At 38.3% G+C, this 18,039-nt stretch overlaps 1 protein-coding gene across 3 annotated transcripts in view; it reads right to left on the bottom strand.

Annotated features, from left to right (window-relative positions):
* The window catches only part of LOC107188979 (putative polypeptide N-acetylgalactosaminyltransferase 9), a 70,908-nt gene that overhangs the window by 14,272 nt on the left and 38,597 nt on the right, over positions 1 to 18,039 (bottom strand). For all 3 annotated transcript variants that reach the window (XM_015577391.1, XM_015577392.1, XM_015577393.1), the window contains exons 3-7: positions 9,826 to 9,995; positions 6,282 to 6,595; positions 5,447 to 5,645; positions 4,930 to 5,099; positions 1,796 to 1,924 (exon numbers count right to left, since the gene is read on the bottom strand). In XM_015577391.1, the coding sequence (XP_015432877.1) occupies positions 1,796 to 1,924; positions 4,930 to 5,099; positions 5,447 to 5,645; positions 6,282 to 6,595; positions 9,826 to 9,995 (982 nt within the window). The remainder of the gene's footprint in view (positions 1 to 1,795; positions 1,925 to 4,929; positions 5,100 to 5,446; positions 5,646 to 6,281; positions 6,596 to 9,825; positions 9,996 to 18,039) is intronic.

The raw sequence follows: 18,039 nt of genomic DNA, 5'->3' as shown, positions 1-18,039 counted from the left end.
ATATTATCCCAGTAATGAAAATTTGTGTGGTCGACGCGTTGAATATCAATTTACAGAAATCTGTAAAGTCTAATTAATGATAACCCCTTAATATAGAATATTAAATATTTCCTCTCTGGCAATTTCTTAGTACGCCTTTAACAAAAATCCTCCATTTCATCGTTAAAATACTGCCAGAAAAGCGACAGAACTTTCGAACAAACCTAACATATCCCGCGTAAGATGTAAGTGATTCCTTTAGAAATTCCTTTAGATCGTCTACAAAATTACAAACTTACGTTCCAGCGACAATTGCCTAATCCAGTGGACGTAAATTGGCGCGAACAACAGCCGGGAGCTCCAGGAACAAACCGAGAGAACTTTAATCGCGAAATCGAAATCGAAAGCCTCGCCAATCCCTCGGGGGAAAGGTCTTAGCTGGCGGGCACGTTTGATTCGCCTCCATTATCCAATGACTACCGACTTCGTCAGTGATAGCCAAGAATTCAACAAACCGATCGAGTAGAATCGATTTCCGATTGAACGTCGTGGAGACCTTCATGCCGACCCTATCTGGATCGTCTCGACCGCGGGACTGCATTGTTTCCCGACCGAAGGCATTGTTTTCTGTCGCAAGCTTATTCCATCGACATCAATCACCGTTCCAGCTACCAACAATTGAGTCTCGCGTTTATAACCGAGTATATACGGGTGCATACCGGGTGGAATGTAATTTCTGATACTAGTAGAAAGTGTTACAATATGTCCTTACCTATTATTGTATATGTAGATAAAAATCTAGAATAAAATGTAGAATAAAATTTTGTATACCAAGCACTCATTGGGAGAAGATTAATTTAAAAAATGGTTAAAATCAGACACATGTGCATTTAAGTATGACTGGATCGTGTGTCTGATCAGTGATGGATGGTTCTACTTGAAACCACTGTATCGGTCGAAATATTGTATTTCGAAAGATACAAGAGTTCTGGAATACCCTATAAGTTACATGAAATTATAAATTAAGTTTCAAAATTCATCATGAGATTTCAGAGTCTAATGTGACTTTAAGCCTCACAATATACAGAACCAACGTGCGATCGTCTCCAAAGAAGTTTCTTCAAACAATTTATCGTACTCGCATACAACTATACATAATTATAGTTCTCACTGTAATTCCAGTACACTTACTAAATTTGTTCTTATATATACAAATAAAATTGAATAAAAGGATAACAACAATACAAAATTATGCCAAAAATTCTCCCTCGATCAATTTACCAAAGTAAAACAGAAATGAGTGTTTTCAAAGCCTCATCCTGTATACAAAAAAAAAAAAAAAAAAAAAAAAAAAAAAAAAAAAAAAAAAAAAAAAAAAAAAAAAAAAAAAAAAAAAAAAAAAAAAAAAAAAAAAAAAAAAAAAAAAAAAAAAAAAAAAAAAAAAACAAACAAAAAAAAAACAACATGAAAAATATACAAAAATCTCAGAGAACTAGATATCCACGTCTCTCTCGACTAACAAGAAGATGTCACCCGAAGAGCTATTCGAGAAAACATTACCAACCGTTTGCTTGCCGCGAACAAAGAAAGAAACGGTGGAGAGTGGATGGAAAGGAAACCGCCCTTCGTTCATTTATCCTTCCACGGATAGGAGCCTCCGAGCCAGTTAGATGGTAACTCAACACCTTGATGGATCAAAGTAGCGGATAACGCTGTTAGGAGAAACGAATGGCTCCGTCTCGGCTCCCGGTTGATTCCGATATCAGCGTTCACCTGCGGGGAAGAAGATACGATTTGGACACGTGTAAATCCTTACCTCGCCGGAAGCCACAGCCTCGCCTGGTATGAAGAGCTCCGGGTAAACGTTGTCGAGGTACCATTTGAACGACTTGCATCCGAGCTTCTTCCTCAGCGTCTTCCGGTCCGATACGTCGCCGTAGTTACCCTGTAAATTATAAATAATAATTTATGAAAATTTTGTCTACCGAGGGAATTATCATTCAGTATTATGTAATTATGTAATAGAAATATCAATGGAAGATTTGTGCAGATTGAATGGGGGACAGGTGGAAATAATACAGTGTCATTGAAATAATAGAGTGGCATCGAAATAATAGAGATATATCGCCGTAGTTACCCTGTGAATGGTGTATAATAAATTACGGAACTTTTGTCTATAGAGGGGAATATCATTTTGGTATTATGTAATTCGTTTATGTCACGTAAATGTCAATGGCAGACTTGTGAAGACTGAATGGCGGACAGGTGGAAATAATAGTGTGTTTCATCAGAAAACATATATTTAGTGAGACAGCAGGGAATCGGTCACATAATCGTAAAAACGACGTAGTGGAATGCGTGACTGACCATAGACTGTATCTTACTACTTGTATTCTCTCCTCGACTTTTGCTTCGTGAGAACTGATTATAATTTGAGTGAAACTGATGTATGTAATTATGTAAAACGGACTGATTGTCCGATTCTATATTTATTGTATTTCCAAGCAAGCCGAGCTCGTCAGACGTCTATTGTACGATGTGTCTCGTAGACACCTTTTGTCTCTTGCTAAAAGATTTCTGTGCCCCTTGTTACAATCGAAACAGCCTACTTTACTCCTAGAATCGTTGCGTTTCAAAACGCTTCTGACCTGTAGAGTGTATCCAACACGTTTATCGCGTTCCGATCACAAAGGGATAAACTGGCACATGTAAAGTTAAAATGACATCTAACAATTCAATTATCATTACAAGTCAGTACTCTGTTCTTCGTGAGTTTCCTTTTTATAAATAATACGTTGGTATTTTACGCAACGGTGGATAACAGACGGAACTTCATAATCGAACAGTGAGACCAGAAATTTTGCCTACCGAGGGGGAACGTCCTGGAAAATTCGCCGGGTTTTCGATGGGGGACGGGTGGAAATACGAGAATGTCGTTTCCGGGAGCACGGATTTAAAGACACGGAAGGGGGATAGGAGATATAGTCGTAAAAAAAGGGAACTGGAAACCCGAGGAAGAAATAAAGGGCGAAGAGAAACACACGGACCCTTTTATGGACATGAGTTTAGAGCCTCGATGTGAAATAATGGGAATACTTGTTCGGGGTGAAAGGACGATTTATGTTGTCGATGCGCGAGGAATCTTGGACAATCTTTGGACAGGTATACGGGGTGTCTAGTATATCTTAGTACAATGGAGGAACAGATGAGTTTTCACGTAAGAGCAAGTCGAAAATGTTCATATTACTTACTACATTCACTTGAAATAAACGTTGATGATAGTACAACGGTGTATTTGGTTGTTATTATCTGATACTATAATATCTTGTTTTTTGAAAATGTTGAGAAGCTTTTCGTACGAAAATTAGTAACAAACACCTCCCCCCTCCCCTTCCATGAAATAACCTTATCTCATCTTCTTCACTCACTCTTCTTGTATTTGTACTCACTCACTGTTTCATTCAATGCACTACGGAAATTTACACCTAACAAACCAATCTTCAAACGTAACTTCCTCGTAAATGTAAAACGTTACTTCCATTTTTACCATTCACTTTCAGCATTCAACATCCTCCTCGATGCCTCACGTACCCAACCACTATTCAAACTAAATAACAAAGACCCCCCTCTAAAAAAATCTTATCTTCTTCACTCACTTTTTTTGTCTTCGTATTCACTCACTGCTTCACTCACAGATCCACCACTTATACATACAGGAGCATGTACACAGACTCACAGCCAAAATCGCGATATACCGCCCGAACATTCGGATCCTCTATTTGTCAGCACCGATTCGCAGCATTATATCCCCATCAACGTCCTCTTTATAAGAGATCCTAGAGGAAAGGACTCGAGTGTCACTTGTTCCAGCAATATAATTCGACGTACGCGGTGGTGGTGGGACAAGGGGAGGGGGGTGGACGATTTATTTTTATCCTATCATTCCAGTCGCCCGATCGGATCCCGTTCCAGAAGGACAAGCTGCCAGGATAAAGGATAGGTCGTTATGGCCGAGAATAAAAGAAGCGTCTCTCAAGGAAGCCAGGACACGCGAGCGATCCCGAAGAGTACTTGGCACGTTTATAGCCCCCCCCCCCGCCCCTTTTTACGACGAGTCTCGGTCTACGCTGCTCTCCATCATCGGCCTCTCGGTTATCGTCATCCCTTATCGTAACTATTCCGACGAACGCGTGGCTTTGACGAGAGCGCTGGCCAATAAAATTGCACGCAAATGGAAAAACAAGTCCACTCGAGCCGCCCTCGTCGGACCGTTTATTAGTGCACCAAGAGGGACGTTCAAGGAACAACTAAAAACATACTGCTATTGACCGTGTTACTGCGACGGAGTGGGGACTTTAAGGGTCCGTGAAATAGGGAGGGGGGTGGGGAATTATGACCAACTTCCGTGTGATTAGACCCTTTTTCTGACCGCGGAAACGTGATCGCCAATTACTGTGGAGATTCCAGGTAAACGAGAGCTAAGAATGTTTGTTGATGGACTGGTTTGTTTAAAGAAATTCATTCCAGATCACAATTAAAGCCAGATGACTTAGGGATCTATCTAGACCTAGATATCGTCTTCCACTCGACAATCAAAAAAATCCGCATTCGGAGGGTTAAACGAACTCGTTTGACAATTGTAAAGAACATGTAAAATCGGTATCCAACAACCTACCTAATCGATGCAACCATAAATAAATCATTTCAAAAACTAGCTTTGCCCAGTCAACGCGTGAGTCACTAGAAGAGAAGAAGCACCTCCACCGATCTATCTTCCTTCCCGTATTACATTCTATCGGATGAATCCAGCTTCCTCGAGATAGCGAGTCACAACACTGTCTCAGCATAATCCGCCTCAAAGAAGCCAGAAGAAAAGGAGAACCAAGATGACAGGGTGTACGGGAGAAAGGGTTTTCTGAAAAAGGTTACTCCAGACTTGGATGTGCTCACCTTGTCGTGGCCTATCCTCTGGTAGTAGTACTTGGCGTACTCGTCCAGCCACACTTCGCTCAGCCTTATGCTGTTCCTCTTGAGCACGTTCACGCCGCTGCGCCACTTATACGGCGAACGTTTCCGGAAGATGTGGCCCACGTGCGAGCACGGCACGATTTCCAGAGTGCCTGGAACCGCAAGTCGAATTTCATTCGCGGAAGGAAAACGGCTGATTGCCGGGGGAAACGAGTTTATTCCGCGGATAGCTGAGTCTTGGTTAGGGTGTCGGTTAGGATCTGGTTCAGGTGCATCAGGCTACGATGATCCTGGAACTGTTTCAGAATTTAAGCCTTCTATAGGACTATTTATCCCACTTTAAGGGAAAAATGTACTAAAAATGTACACTATAATTATACTTTCTGTTTACCCTAAAAAAATCGTGTGTTTATGGAGTTAGGATTTTCCGAAAGGAAATTTTGTTTCGTTCAAACTTGTCGATTTCTTGGGAACTGTTTTTACCACAATCGTAACCTACCTCCGCACATCCAGGTCTTGAAAGAGAGCTCGAGATTTTCGCCGCCCCAAATGTCGAAACCACTGTCGTATGTGCCGAGGCGCTCAAAGAAAGCTCGATCTATCGAAAAGAGGCCGCCGGCCATGGTCGGTGACCATACGGGCTCCGCAGGATTCTTGTGCCTCTTTTTCTCCCTGTCTGGCACCGCGTGCCAGTTGAACTAATAGAAAAACCAGGAGACCATGAGGGACTCGGACATGACACACATTTTTTACACGAATTTTAATAGAAACTCGAGAAAAGTGGTCCACGCATCTGGAGGCATTTTCGCGCATTGTAGAATTTGTTAAAATGTTGTACAGTTAGAAAGTTCTCATTTTCTCTTACAACAAAACTATCAAAAACAAAAATAATTAACGGAGCATATAATCATTAGCATCATATGAGAATGTGTCATAAATCATAAATGTATCCACGATTTTGTTTAACTACCAAAAATATTCAGATAGCTGACGTTCAAATGTCCATAGTACACGCAAACGTGAAAATGCAATAAAATTAGAAATTACTGCATAATCTTCTAGTAGTCTTTGTTCAACTGTAGTTTAAAAAGAATCATCAATAAATATAACAAGTATACATACAATACCACGTTTCGCAATTAAATAATTAAAATTTCCAATAAACATACGATACGTAACACCCAGAATTCCTCAATTTCATTCCACCAAACATACCAACAATCTTCCATTTCGAGGAATAACTACACGAATTCTTGGCGCGTCATCGCATCAAAACCACATCCATATACGAAATTGTTTACCACCGGCGAAATAACAAAAGGAATTTCGCGTACCTGAAGATTCCAGTCGAACCCGCCCACGTTCACGCCGCCCGAGTCCCTCCAGTGATATTCAAGGGTCGTGTCGTCGATCACGTCGATCACAGGACAGACGACCGTGGTCGAGTCTCTGGCGATACGATCAAGAAGCGGCTCCAGCCAACCCTCGGTGCACTCGCAGTGGCTGTCCAAATATGTGAGGACCGGAGCCTTCGCGGCTGCAGCGCCGAGCAAACGCGCTCTAATAAGACCCTCCCGTTTTTGCGCTCTAATGATCTGCACCTTCGGATAGTTCATCATATAGTCCTCGAGCTGGCGCTGGAGATGGGCTGTAAATAAAGAAGGAACACGTAAACGGTGAATTAAATAGATGTACAATACAGTTGGTTGAGATTGTTGATCGGAGAATTATTCTGAATAATTCATGTGGGATTAGATTTAAATACTATATTTCTTAGGACGAGTGACTAAAAAAATTATGTAATATACAAACAAAATGCAACTACGACTATAACTAACAATAAACGACTACGCGAATAATTCATACTTCCAACTCTCCACGACACAACTCTGTATTCCGACTCAATGACAACAACCCCGCTCTCCGTCCACGACCCCCTTTTTAAGGAAAAACTCTTGCGTCGCTTTCCCTTATCCTCACTACGACCAACGTGGGCCGCTCGTCGCCGAGGGTTCATCGATGGGGCCTGGCTTTCGTCTCTATAACATACTACGGGCTATATGTACTCTTACATATTTTATCGTCCTAGTTCTCGAAAAGAATATTCTATTACACTTCGCGTAAATGGAAGGATACCTATACACTTAAATTGTAAATTCGAATCTTCAGATTCTGATAAATCATAGTTAACGATCACACGAGGGATCGCAAGTAATGGTCATTCGTGATTTATTCTTGGTTGGTTCGTTCCTACGTGGACTGTGTTTAATATACCCTAATCCACGAAGCTTAGTTTAACTGAGGATAATATAAAGGGATTTTCTCGACTTCATGGATCGTGTGGATGCAACGATTACCTTCGAATAATAAGCTAATTAGTTTAACGAAACTGTCGATGCAACGCGGAGCGCTTCGATTTCGCGTTATTTTTTTTTTTCAATCTCGCCAACGATCATCGTTCCCCTTTTGTTCCCCTTTTGTTTCCCATCCAGCATTAATATCTCGTTTGACACAAAAATTCATTAAAAACACGTTATCGAATCCAGCAAAGAGAACCGCACACGAAACAGTTTAATTGAAATTCAATGTCTGAACAGAAAACATCGACGTTTCGCATTACAGTTCCTGTCATGTTCAGGATCGTTGAACACTATTTGCCAATTACTAATTCTTTCGCATCCACTGAACGTAATTCAAGGCGAAATATTTCCATAACTTAACGATTCATTTCCATAAACTTCCCTCTACTAGTATTTGAAAGTTTAGACTGCTGATTTTACGTGCAACCATATGTTTTAAAGTGTATAAATTGGTACACTACAAAATTTAATAAAGCATAATAATGTTATTTTATTTGATATCTGATAAAACGCCTAGTAAAACAGACAAAGTCCTGTTTAATTCCAGATTCCGTAAATCGCTCTATAAAAATCTGCATTTGCATAAATATCTACAGTTTATTCACGAATATTTTTCAACTATTATAATGAAACTGTCAGCTATGATAATAGAACAATCCCTTTGTACTACAAATGGTACAATCACACTACAAACTAAACGAAACACCTCAATTAATTCAATTAAATTTCTCACATCATTGTGACTGTACTCCTCCATTCAGGCTATCAATCCGCAGTGAAATTATAATACCCTCAGAACTACCCTTCAAGTTACGCCTATATTCAAATACCCCCATTTTCTCTTCGCGATTCGTATTCGAGCTCATTCCACCGTGAACACCGTAAAACAACCAAGTCTTCCTTTTCACCCAGCGTAATTCCCTCGTAAGCTAATCTCGAGGCGTCCAGCTAACAAAGAACATTTCCTTCTTCTTATTAATCAGGGCCTCAATGGTTGCGTCCACGAATACCCCAAGCTCCTTCTTGCGAACAGATAAAACAAGGGCCAACGGGGATAGTTTCGAGGAGCTTATTGCGTTGTTCCTATGATAAAACAATCAGTCAGCTTGTAATAGGGCACGCCACGTGTTGTCTATGTGGTCGGTGACCATGTTTATGAGCCGCACTTCCACACGACGCGCGAAGCTTATCTCGAGCTTTTAAGGGGATTTTCACGAGCTCCACGCTGTGTCGCTACCAACGGCACACCCCCATCGACCGTACACGCGGGGTTAATCTCGCCTCTGTCTTTACGTCGCGATTTTTATGTTTCTTCGCCCTTCGTTACACGTGACTCTCACCGCCACGGTTATCTGATCTTTCATATCCTAATAAAAGTTGCAATAGGTCTAAGAAAATGTATTCTTAAAACATTTTAACCGTCTTATAAGAGTATACCGACAAGCCATTTTGATTTATTTGGTGCATCTAGTGTTAAAAAAATATTTTGTATGCGATAACATATTGGTATTGTATACATATACCACGGTACTGAACGTAACTGATCCCGAACTTTCCGTCGAGGCTGAAGCTCACGCGTCAAAGGCAGGCAAATCTTTCTCCCCGGGAACGAAGGAACGAACGGAAGTCCGTGGAAAGGTATCAACGTCTCCGCGTCGCTGGCATATATCAACCTGTCGGAATTTCCCGAGTACACATGAAACACGTCTGCGAGAGTTCTCCCCTCTATTCACGTTGACCCGATCGTTACAGCGCAACGCGCGGCCCACGGCACACGCGGGAGATGGATCGCGATTAATCGATCTATCGCGGAGCAACGGAACACCGGCGCGATAACGAATCACCGGGTTGAATAGGGATACGCTTGCTCGGCCAAGCAACTATTACTATACGTATAACGAAACTATTCTATTTGAGCTGAGCCAGTTTCCTAGATCCGACATTTTTTGTCTGTACACCCACGAGCAAACTCGGCTTCCGTTAGAGGAAAAAGTGGCGTAAGAAAAGAGCTTCCTACCATTTAGGAAAAATTTCTTTCAAATACTGAAATAAATGTTAAACCGAATGTTAATTTCGCATAAGTTTCAATAACTCCGAGACCAAGTGGTAGGAAGTCCTTCCCTTAGATCACTCTCCCCCCCCCCCCCCCCCCAGCGGAAACCGAGTTTGCTCGTGAGAGTTTCGAGGATAAAACAAAGGAATTTTTCAGATCAGGATAATTGAGACTTTATGGGGCAGGACGTATGAGATTTTTGAAGGCAGAATAATCGGGGTATTCGAGGCTTGAAAAAAACTTGAATTTTCGAAGGTCAAGCTTTGGAATTTTCTATTATAAAACACTCAAATTTTCGAGCTCAGAGTATTCAAGAATTCAAAGTCTGAACATTCAAGACTTTCGAGCTCAGAAGATTCGTGTCATTCGGGGTATTTTGATGGGAGAATTTCGATGTGGAAATATTTAAAATTTTCGTGAAAATACTATACACTTATTGGGGAAAGTTGTAGCTTATTCACTTACGCATATCAGAATAGTCATCAACTAAAATGATCTCCTGAATCAGGTGTTCCGGTGATCTGTCCAAAACGGAATGTACCGTTCTCAGCAGTACTGACCACGCTTCGTTATGAAAGCAAATTATCACCGCTGTTGCGGGAAGTTCCTGCATGTATCTTCCTGGTTCTTTGCACCTGTAACAGAGAAAACACAGAAATATGTAGTTAAGTTCCGAGTACTCTAAAAATTTTACTGTAATTGCCAATTTTGTGACAATAACTGAAACAATACTGATTAAAAAGAGCTCGTCGGGATATAATGTTTAAATAACATTACTGGAAAAGTTCCGAAATAATTGCCTGTGCAAGGTATATCTTTTCCATAATTACTTTTATTAAGTTTCAGGTAATTAAAGAGAAGGCAAAACTAGTGGAGTTATAAGTAAAAAATGAATAAAATAAACATTGTAAGTTAATTTACAAGAAATTGGAGTGACACGGAAATTTATTTACTCTATTAGGAGTTCTGTGGAAATTCAAATACAATGAATTTCATTCGATATTGCAGTGAAGAAAGCAAAGAACAGTGGAACATAAATAGATTACGGATTTTATGCATTTATAATGTGTATGATTATCGAAAACGGAATATATGTAGTAGAAATTTAATAATGTTCAATACGTTTTGTATTGTATTCAGAGCACTATAATACCCTTAATGGACCAAACTAATTGTCACTTAATTAATGTTAATACCTTTTTCGACATTTAGTATTTTTAATTGTTAAAAATATTGTAAATTAATTCACAAAAATCTATATTTATGTAAATATACGTAGTTAAGTAATGAACAAAGAATAACAAGGAATTGCTGCTACGAAATAATGTCAATTATGAAAAAAAGGCCGCAATTTATTAATATTCGGAACAATACTAATTGTTTCCTACTACAAATGATAGTGTACACATCACAAAATAAAAAGTGACTAAAGAAACTCACTAGTTCCAAAAATGTACAATTCCTTTCCAAAAGTGACCCCAAACCAATAAATCTCCTATAGAAGTTTGCAATTTATTTGAATATAATTATCTTCCTTTAAACTTATTTACCATTTTATTTCACATGTCGAAATCATTAAAATTAATATAAAATCGATTCGTGGCCAACTAAACGATGTTTTAGCAGGTTTCCCGATTAATAAGCATTCCGATTGCCTATAAATTCGACAGAACCGTATTAATATCTTAATCCCATCATCGAACGGAAGATACGGATTACGGGAGAAGAGATAGCTGGCGTAACGATAGAGGCCAAAATACGATAATGCGATTAGAAACCACTGTGTTGGCAGAATAAACGGCCCGGAGGTGTACACACGTTTCTGAGCTCCCTGTACGCCCGGATTCTAAGGGGTCGTTCGATTCACCCTGGCTTCGGTGTATCGCCTAATAAAGCTAATGTAGATAATACGCTTCGTAAACACTAAAGTTTCTCGGTCCCCGCGTCATAATGCGCATCTGTGAGCCTTATATGGCTCAAGGTAGATAGCTATTGGAGGATTCGTAAGCAAAATCGTTAGTAATCATTTTCTTGTGATCACAATAGTATGGTTCCCCCGATTATTTCGTAAACTTGTATTGTTTGTAGACAAGGTTGGTCAGCGTTGTAAAACCACACAGAAGGTTATTCTAGATGAAAAAGTAAGTGGAATATGTAGAATAAAATTTTTTCGTATGATGTTCCGTTCATCAGATAATCGAATATGAAAAGTGTCTGAACATTACATTCCGTTTCCCTTTATTGTCAGGATGAATATAATACGAGTTTGATGAATTTTCAAAATTGATTATCTCGAAAATCAAACATCGTACAACAAAATTTTGTTCTACATTTTCGACTTATTTTTGCACGTAAAGTAACATTCTGGCTGAACGACCCGTTTTAAGAAATGAAACAAAACTTCCGTGAGTAAGAAAACTAGTTTCCCTTTTCTTCTTTTCAATGTCACATCAACTACTATGTATAGATGTTCCAAGGTACAATCAGATTTTACAGCAACGTTTGTGTTGTATAAGAATTGAATTGTGTTGGGGTTTATGTTATCTATTTATCTCTGTACTTTGAATCTTCTGCACTCAAACAGAAAATGGTGTTCTTCTATTCTATTCCTTTTCTATTCGTATTGCTGTGCGGTACTAGTCGGTTAAAATCCTTTACTATGTTATGAATTTTAGTTGTTTTAGCTGTAGTCCATATTTTGTTCCATTATTCTTTTACTGATATCAATGGAAGGGTTGAATAAGCTAAAAATAAAATAGAAACTTCTTGGCAGGTAAAGATACAAGAAAGTCATTTTTTCCGAGGGGGATTACTATCGCGCGAAATCAGTTTGCGGTATATTTTTGCCTGTTTTCCGTGGAACCGACTGTAAGCCAACTGGATTTCGTGTATAGCATGGCAATGGTGAACGACTAGCAGGAAATATAAAAGCAGCTTACGTCGGCTTACAGCAATTGTGCCCGAGTAGGGATTAACATGCGTGCAGTAGATACGCCCTGCCATGGTCAGACAAGAAGCAAGTGACAGTACACCGAGAGGCACGACGTTTATCTGACAATGTCATGACTATCATATGAAACTAAATAGTTTCTAAAATAAGTACTAATATAAAAGGCTATTTCAAAAATCTAAAGTTACTATTTACCCCAACAGTTATTAACACTAGAACTACCAAACCCGTTAAAATGACGGATTGAGCATTCCTTATTTTACGATTACTGAAGTTCTTATTGTGCTTCTGATGGAATTTACATAGGCTCCAATTTTTTTTGAAAATCTTTCAAGTATATCCGTTCCATACCTAAAACCAAGGAACATAGTTTTTCTTCAGTGTTCGTCTTATTGCAAATATTGTGAAAAAGTATGTGGGATCATAAAGAAACAATATTAAAGGTTACAAAATTTATAATGACACGAGTTATTGAAATTAATTATTAAATTATTACTATCTCCATATTTTACGTTGTTAGAAATAAATTACAATTTTTAACCCATAGATTTACAACTTTCTGAAATTTACAGAACTATAAAGTAACTAAAACTAACAGAAAAATAATAAACTAAAATTGGCAGAGTATCGATCAATGTAAAAACAATTTCCAGTTCTAAAAATAAAATGTATTTATACATAATATACCACCACATCCCGGAAAAGTTTGAATATTAATATTTATATGAATAAATGCAACTAGACGTATAAATATCATTGGTTTAAGAAAAGTATGAATAATTGAATAAAAAAATCCCAATTCTACTATACCTGATCTAAAAACACCTATTATAAATTTCAATTGACACAATGTAGACAGAACAATAATTCTTGCAAAATTAAATTCAAAACTTGCAATTCATCCTGACGTAAATATGATCATTCGAGAAATAAATAAAATAGATTTCATTAATAAATCAGAAAAATAAAATTAATCACTGTATCGAATCAATAAATGTCGAAAGGATTTCAAGCTTAAATTTATCCCTCCTTTACAACGTTAACACTCACGATCAATCACAATGCAGAAATCCCTATAAAAGCCTTTACAGAACGGAAATATCGTCGTTACTTTAATTATCCAATATACAAGCGTGAAAATCGCAAGAATTTTCTCACTAAACCTTCGACGAAGCGGAACACAATGAATGCAACGCACTTGATCGGCTTCGTGCAAGAAAAGATGAAACACGAAAACCCGGAAGAACGTCGAGGGAGGCGAACAAGGGGTCGAAAGGAATCGGTTCCCCTTCTAATTCGATAATCCCGCCCGATTTCCTGGGCGACCAACAATGCACGCTCTTTTATCGTCTGTGAAGAGGATATAGTCGGTGTTGAATCGAGCGGAAACGGCTTAAGGGTTTTTCGGATACCGCGTGACCGCGACAACACGCGCCCTCGTGGAATTAACGGGTTGCGGTGACAGTTGGGCTTAACGATGTCGAACAGTTTGCTCGTTGTTCGCTTGCTGCCGTTAGTAATTTAGTATTGCGAGGTTACGGTTAACCCTCGAATGACGGACCGTGAAAGTCGATGACTGGATCATTCATGACCTGCAATAGATATTATATAGGCTGTTAGATCGTTGGACGTAAAATCAGCGATTTTACTGATAGGTGCAGTCGCGGACAAAAAGTTAAGACTTCTTTAAACTTTAGTATGTGTTTAACAGTTTCAGACCTGAATTTTCTTTCAAGAGTAAAAATATTTGATTACACGTTGGAACTCAGTACGGTGTTTAAATGATATTGTGTTAAAAAAAAAAATTTTTTTTGAATTTTTAAAAAAAATGTGCGTTGTTTCAATTCTGAATTCAGTGTAGCTACTAAACACATTCAGCACGTGTAACAAATTCAAATTTATGTGTGAAATTGTAAGGAACTTCATGTACAGAAATGTGACCACCAGGTCTGAAAGTTAATGTACTCGTATATTCTGATAGTTTTCCTCTGCTGAGGAAAAACTGGTTTCAAATGATCTCACGAGTCTGCCATTTTCGGGTCCTCCAACATTTTTGTTACACCCTGTATACCTGAATTTTGACAAAAATGGACTTGGGTTAGTCTGGCTCGAAAGTATAGTGTATCGTTTAGAAATATCATCACTACTGTTTCAATTAGTCCATTGGTAGAATGTCCCGCTCCCTAGCTGGCTGCCCCATGGGGTGTCGTAAAGATAGATAATGGCCAAAGGGTGCGGACTTTCATGAATGTAATGGCGCTGTCTATGATGAAGTGTGTTTCCCACCCGGCTGATGGGGGTTTTTGCACGCGAGAAAGATATAATTGCCTATACAACAGCGTAGACTAATTATTTCGGCGTTCCACTCGAGTGTTTCGTGTATCGTAACCACTAGAGCGTGACCTAATCTGATCTGATTGATTAAATTCACTAGACCATGATCTGATCTATTGAGATGATGCCATCGGTCTATATTATTTTCGGATTATAGCGTGTAATTAAAGAGGATCGCCTTGATTTCGATTAACTTGACAATGGAATTATATAATAATGCGATTTATGAGGATGTAATGGGGAAAAATTTTAGAATTGAAAATGTAATATAATTTCTAAGTCCTTTTCAAACAAATTGATATTCTGATACCGACCAATTATGAAATTTTAAACTGTTTTTGGTGTCTTTATTTTCATATTTTCAGTTCATTTTACAAGCTGATTGAAATGATAAATGCTGAATATGTACTTGATTAATAGTAACTAATAATTTGTCAAAATTGTGCCTTCGATAATCATTTGTTATATTATCACGAAACTGTTCCGATCTTTGTACACGATAATACATAACGTTGTCCATGCAATGAACGAGCAATTGTTTTATCCGACGGCGTTGTCAGCGGCAGTTTATCGAAATCGCTACAAATTTATTGACTTTAATCAACTCGATCCAGTGAACTGAATCAAAATAATTCAAATACAAACGACATCAATGTTTTTCTACCGCGTTCCCTTCAATAAATCACAACACACGTTTCTGTAATTGAAATCGTTGCGAAACATATACAGGATATTAAACCAGTGGCCAAGATTTACGCAGCATACACGATTCTCTAAATTGCTTTCAATTAAACGAAAAGCTTTAGCGAAAATAATACGTGAAATATATGTAACTTTTTTTTTTTTTTGCAACACTCGTGATCTACTATAATATTTTAATTTTTATAGTTGTAAATGACTTTTTATCCAGAACGAATACATCACAAAAATTCACATCTATGGCGACTACATAATTTTTTTAACTTAACCATAGATGATTTCGACTATATTAAACACAAAATCTGATGCACTGATTATTGTATAGCTGCACAAATACTAATGCACTGTTACGATACAATCCTAAAATGATGAATTGTAAATACCTACTTCATCACAATATCAACTGTTTCCTTCTTGTATTTAAGACACACTTCTTGTACACTCCCTTATTTTTATTTAAGGTTAAACAATAATTTCAACAGTTAACTATTTTACACTAAATTATCCACACGTTCACACTATTATATCACCAATCCACACTGAATAACGTTCTGTCTCATTCGACGTTCGCTTCCACACTGCCTTTTGCTCGTCAACCACGCGTTCTTCCCCACTCATTCCCATTCCTTTCATACCATTAAAACTAACAACAATCTTATACCTAAATGGGATTCGAGCGGCGAAATACGCAGGCCTATACAATAAACAAAAAGAAGAAGATTGTTCGAATCCAAATACATACAATTTGTCCGATAGGGGAGACCGGTGTTGAAATTAAGAGTGGTAGATTCTAACAGGACTTACAACTGTTTAAATAAAAGAAACATCGCTATAATAACAAATAATCAATAAATTATGATAATTATTATTGATCTTGTCTTTCATTGTGCAGAATTCTGCTTCATCTATTTCTGGCACAACTTATACCAGCATTGTTACTTTTAACCCCAATCTGGGGTAAAATGTTGCAATTCGGCTTGGTTAATTTTCCCGATCATAATATTCTTAACAATTAATTTAAATACCGCTGTGGAAATAACCTTGAATCTCCCATCTACCGTTCAAATTAAAAAAACTTCATACTTTTAACACTCGTCTCCGAACTGTAGGCAACACGCGGCGGTCAAACAGTCCAATCTTTCTTCAGGTGCCTTTCACACCTGTATCTCTTCACGAGTTTCGAAATTCATAGCGGTAAACTATACCTCGCGAACGCGAAAACTCGAATTTTCGTTGAAAAAACAATTACGCTTCCGTGAAGCCTGTTCCTGGTTGCGATCATTTTTTCATGCCTGGGGCGAAATAAAGGCGACGTCGACGGGTACGCATAGTAAACTTTCGTTAAAATTTCGTAAATGAATCGTCCGGCGCGGCTGTTGTGCCCCGTCAGGTGTGGGGGCTTGATTGTTTCGTTATGAATCGTTCGCGGCCGTGGCGCGACCACACGGAAAAATAAACCCCGGGACCCGCACGAAACTGTTTTAATTATTATACTTCAATACATAACTGAAACTCGCTCCAGGTCACGCCGCGACGGTTATTAAATTTTTTTTTATTTAGCCCCAAATGATCCCTGCTATTTGTCTGATTTAGAAAAATGTGAATTTCCATAAACATTCAAGTTAGAACTGTTACAACTGAAATATTATTATCTCTTAAATTTTTATATACTAATTTTGAACTGCTAAATTAATCATTAATTGTTACATTAATTCTTAAATTAATTCTTAACTTAATTGTTAAATTAATTAATACATTAATTCCTAAGAAAATTAACGTATCCTTGTATGTATACCTTCTAACAGGGTGCAAGGAAAAGTTTGAACCCAAAAAAATTCCCCACAAAAAACTCACTGTCACTGTCTGACGCGGCTGAAGCGATTCTACGGGACGCGTAGAAATTGGGTGCAAACAGGAGTGCCTGTTACCGCCACGAAGCATTGCCTCCATTTACCAACATTCACCAACAACGATAACAGCTCCCGGATGTTTACTCATTACCGGTAAACACAATCCATCACCTCCCTTCTGGCTTTAGGTTGCTTACACACTGCACTCGAAGGAATCATAGTCGTCAAACGTCTTTAACTTATAATACAATGCCACGCTGACTGTTTTCGACAACTGTTCTCGCGTGAGCGTCCACTTGGAAGTTCTGTCCTCCAGGGTAGCTCGTCAAAGTACCACGTCAGGCCGACAGGTAGCGAAATCGTCGAGAATAAATCGTGTGTGGACATGTAGCATCAGAATTTCGTAGCATTCATTGGAGAAATTTAAATTTCTACAATCTCTTGATGAATTCAGATTTTTGCCTAATAATATCCATAATATTCTGATAATTACTGTTTGCAGCAATAATTTAAAACGAATTGATGTGTAGACAACAGTAAACTCAACGGAATACAGACAAAACCATGATTAATGTTCACAGTAAGTAGAACTAGTAAGCACTGGTCAGACATAGTACCAGGCGCATTCATATTAAAACCTAATTAATTTCTTAAAACCATAACAAAATGGTACTTCTCGTTCTCAATACGTACCTACATAACTTTCAACTTCTACAGTAGCATAACTGTCAGTACAGTAAAAGTTTAATAAAATTTAAACTATTTCTTCTATTCTTTAAAACCCTAATAGTAACCCATTCCTTTTCAATTCCAATTTCTATCAAACGAATCAATAAAAATCTCTAC

The sequence above is a fragment of the Dufourea novaeangliae genome, unplaced genomic scaffold (assembly GCF_001272555.1).
Source record: "Dufourea novaeangliae isolate 0120121106 unplaced genomic scaffold, ASM127255v1 scaffold125, whole genome shotgun sequence".
Lineage (NCBI taxonomy): Eukaryota > Metazoa > Arthropoda > Insecta > Hymenoptera > Halictidae > Dufourea > Dufourea novaeangliae.
This window is presented reverse-complemented; position numbering and strand designations above follow the sequence as displayed.